The sequence below is a fragment of the Nicotiana tabacum genome, chromosome 6 (genome assembly GCF_000715075.1).
Source record: "Nicotiana tabacum cultivar K326 chromosome 6, ASM71507v2, whole genome shotgun sequence".
Classification (NCBI taxonomy): Eukaryota; Viridiplantae; Streptophyta; class Magnoliopsida; order Solanales; family Solanaceae; genus Nicotiana; species Nicotiana tabacum.
This window is the reverse complement of record NC_134085.1, coordinates 88,638,596-88,641,897: the sequence shown is the minus strand read 5'-3', so window position 1 is coordinate 88,641,897 and position 3,302 is coordinate 88,638,596. Positions and strand designations below refer to the sequence as shown.

Here is a 3,302-nt window from a genome sequence, read left to right as displayed (position 1 = left end):
GGCCTGCTAATTATATAACCCCTAGAGCGTAAAATACGCGGGCTAATCCAATAAGCTAAAATTCTTTTTGTACGCGGCAGCCGGCATGGAATTAAAAGATATGGAGCGGAATGACAGAGTCATCTTCATGCTCATTTCATTCAGAAACTGCATTGCTAATCGACTTGACTCTACACGAATTCAATGACTCTGCCAAGTAAGGTAATGTTACCTATCTTTTTCAAACCTATGATCTTTAACTCCTAATGTGAAGGCTAGAAAGAATTATGTGGACGCGGAATTAAGATGACAGATTTCTAATGAATTTTAAATTAACCATTCTGCGCACATAAAAATTTTCTGCCTCATGGACCATAAAATCAATAGTAATTGCTTGGTGACTTAGAGGCTAGAGCAGAAGGCACACATATGTGTCACAAGGCCGTACACTTAGTTGATGTTTATTAATTAGTACCCAAACCAGTATATATAAAAAAAGAAAAAGAAACAAGAAACATCCACTGTACATTGTGGACGAACTCTTTGCTTATTGTATACGGTACAGTCGTGGTCCTATATATCACAAATTACTACATTATTATACACCGGGTGGGTGTGGGTGAAAGTAAACACAACTGAGGCGATTACATAGCCTCAAGCAAGAGACCAGAGTTAAAAGACCTCTGGTTGCCGCAGTCAATGTTATCTCCAGGACTTACTCCAAGAATGGAACAGTACCTCCTATAGAAACCAATACGATCTCGGACCCTAGCGTCAGATCCATGACCACATTCCAATCCCCCATTGATGATGTTTGTTATGACACCATATCCTGGGAGGCGATTCGCTGCTCTGTCAGCCGCCGATGGTGTCCATCGCCCTGTGATCACATCGTGGCAAGATGGCTTCGGTGACTGTGCCGTCATCCAAAACCAAATTGCTGACTTAAATGAGACGACAGCATTGGTCGCCACCAAATCAGGATTGTTTAGGAGGTTCTGCCCTATGGCTCTCCCACAAGGCCCGTAGTTGTAGTTGCTGAGTTAAACAATAAGAAAATAAGAGTTAATGTTTCATGATATGACCAACAGTCATTTTTTGGAGGAGCACAGCACTATTGCGAGAAGATATGTGTCAATATAAACAGAATAACAAAAACTCACTATGAAATTTGGATGGGGCCTCTTCCGTAATATTTTTGGCCAGGAGCACATGGCCACTGAGAACTTTGAACACAGTAGCTAGGAGGGTTGCCTTGTTCCCTAAGGTAGCAGTAACCCCATGCGTATCTCCCATCCGGCGCTGTATCCCATCCTCCTGCCAAAAGAGTCCATTATATTGTCAATTAATTAATCAACACAAGCGCACATCCAAATTTACCAACCATTTCGAGTCAATCTCAATTGATTTTCTATATATATTTGGCATTTGAGAAATTAAAGGTTATAATATGAAGGTAGCATAGCCGGCAGGCTTACCAGTAGTTTCATGAGAGGTTTGGGCAAAGAAAGCAGCAACCTCCCTTTTACGCCTGGTGGTGTCACCCGTGGTGCCGAAGCCACGAAATGATCTTGCAGCAGTGATAAAGGCATTGTAAGTGTAAAAGCCCTTCCCTTGGCATGCATTATCATTCCGATGCTTGAGCATCTGATCAAACATGGAACTGCTGATGATGTTGCTTATGTCCCCAGTACTAGGACCAGGAGGGGTGGGTGGTCTTGGGGTAGGTCCAGGGCAAGAAGGACACTGGCTTTGACACTTCCCCGGACCACAATAGTCTTGAGTGTTTCCGCACCATCCAAAGTTGCTGCAGCACATTCCCGAGGGACAACGTGCACCTCCCGCCTGTTTACCGCATTGTTCTGCCGAGACAGCCAGGAGCAGAAACAAGACTAGTAGAGATGAAAGAGCTGTGAACTCCAAAAGTCTCATTTTGACCTTTTTAACTAGCGTAATAAATTGGTGAAGAAGAGATGGCAAGCAAGTAAAGGAGTGGGGGGATATATATATACATCTACCCTGTAGGTTGATGGAAACATCGTATGAAGTCTAGTATAGTAGTTGTGACTTGTGACCAGATATTGTTCAATAAAGAAGGATAACCTCATAGCCCGCCTTATCCAATATTTTATTCAGCAGCTTAAGTTGACAAGTTACAAATATTAATAGGCGGCTGGTAGAGTGTGGATGAAGAGCTGAGGTTTATACGTGGGGTAAATATATGATATAGGAGTACTGTTTTAACATCATTTACAATTAAGAAAAAGTATCTTCTTTAACAATGATTTTATCAAATATTTTAAATTATAAACAACTTGTGTTACTTTTCAAATATGTCAATATTTTTTCAAAATTTGAAAATTCTTTGCCAGAATTCCCACAAAAATCAAATAGTTTGACTCTCATACTCTTAAGGTCACCACATAAAATGGAACACATGGAGTATATGGTTACGTTGGTCATATTTGGATCAGCCCTTTAAATTGTACCTATTAAGGTTACCTTCATCAACTTAGTAGCAGCCCCTGAAAAAGTCAATCACATCTTTTTCATGGTCTGTCTTTTATACCAAACCAATCATAGAAAGTAAACAGATATATCCTTTAAGCTAAATTCGGGTCAGTATTAGGTATTGTTATTGGACCGCTATCCTACGTCTTTTTCTGCCTTTTCTATTGCGACAAACTGTGCTATTCTTCTGCTTGCAAATTTAGCTTCAGACCTCGGTTGATGTCGAATTCATTGATGGAGGTACCTTGCTAGCCTTGCATCTCACTGTTTGCCCTACAATCGATATCATATGTTTAACTTGTATTGCCGATCCCAATTTTATTTGGGATTAAGGTGTAGTTATTGTTGTATATGCTCACTTGTATTAGCATACAATTTAGGAATAATTTCACTTCAGACGGGTGTACATAGGCTGGGTTGATTCGGATTTTTCAATTACCAAACCAAACCAATTGTGTCGGGTTATTAAATCTAAAGATCAAACCAAACCAATAAAACTCGGGTTTTCAATCTCGGTTTATCTCGGGTTTTTCAGGGTTTTTTTTGCGGTAAAATCTTCGTAGAACAAAACATATAATGTATGCTCAAAATATTTCTTTAATCCTAGTAAGATACAACTATATAAAGTATTTTCCAAGAAAATAATACAAAATATGAGATGTGTCATGGCATTATCCTAAAATTCAACAATAAAGACAGTAAAATTATGTAATATTAATATTGCTAATTAAAAAGCCATAATAAAAATAAATATAATCTAAAAGTACTAAGTCACGCTAAAATAAATAGACTAAGAAGGGAGTATTAATTAC

The 3,302-nt window shown here is 38.9% G+C and overlaps 1 protein-coding gene across 1 annotated transcript; it reads right to left on the bottom strand.

Annotated features, from left to right (window-relative positions):
- Positions 1-411: 411 nt before the first annotated feature.
- LOC107780391 (endochitinase 3-like) lies at positions 412-1,959 on the bottom strand. Its single transcript, XM_016600920.2, has 3 exons — positions 1,458-1,959; positions 1,143-1,296; positions 412-1,017 (listed from the first exon to the last, which is right to left on the bottom strand). Exons 1-3 carry the CDS (start codon positions 1,909-1,911, stop codon positions 624-626), a joined length of 1,002 nt encoding a protein of 333 aa, XP_016456406.2. The 5' UTR covers positions 1,912-1,959; the 3' UTR covers positions 412-623.
- Between the last annotated feature and the right edge of the window lie 1,343 nt (positions 1,960-3,302).

Bases quoted from the DNA above. Each gene is read 5' to 3' on its own strand.
- LOC107780391 (XM_016600920.2), bottom strand. From the start codon at position 1,911: ATGAGACTTTTGGAGTTCACAGCTCTTTCATCTCTACTAGTCTTGTTT. The intron at 1,297-1,457 runs GTAAGCCTGCCG...CTCTTTTGGCAG, and splicing joins AACCTCTCATGAAACTACTG to GAGGATGGGATACAGCGCCG. The intron at 1,018-1,142 runs GTGAGTTTTTGT...TGTTTAACTCAG, and splicing joins GGCCCCATCCAAATTTCATA to CAACTACAACTACGGGCCTT.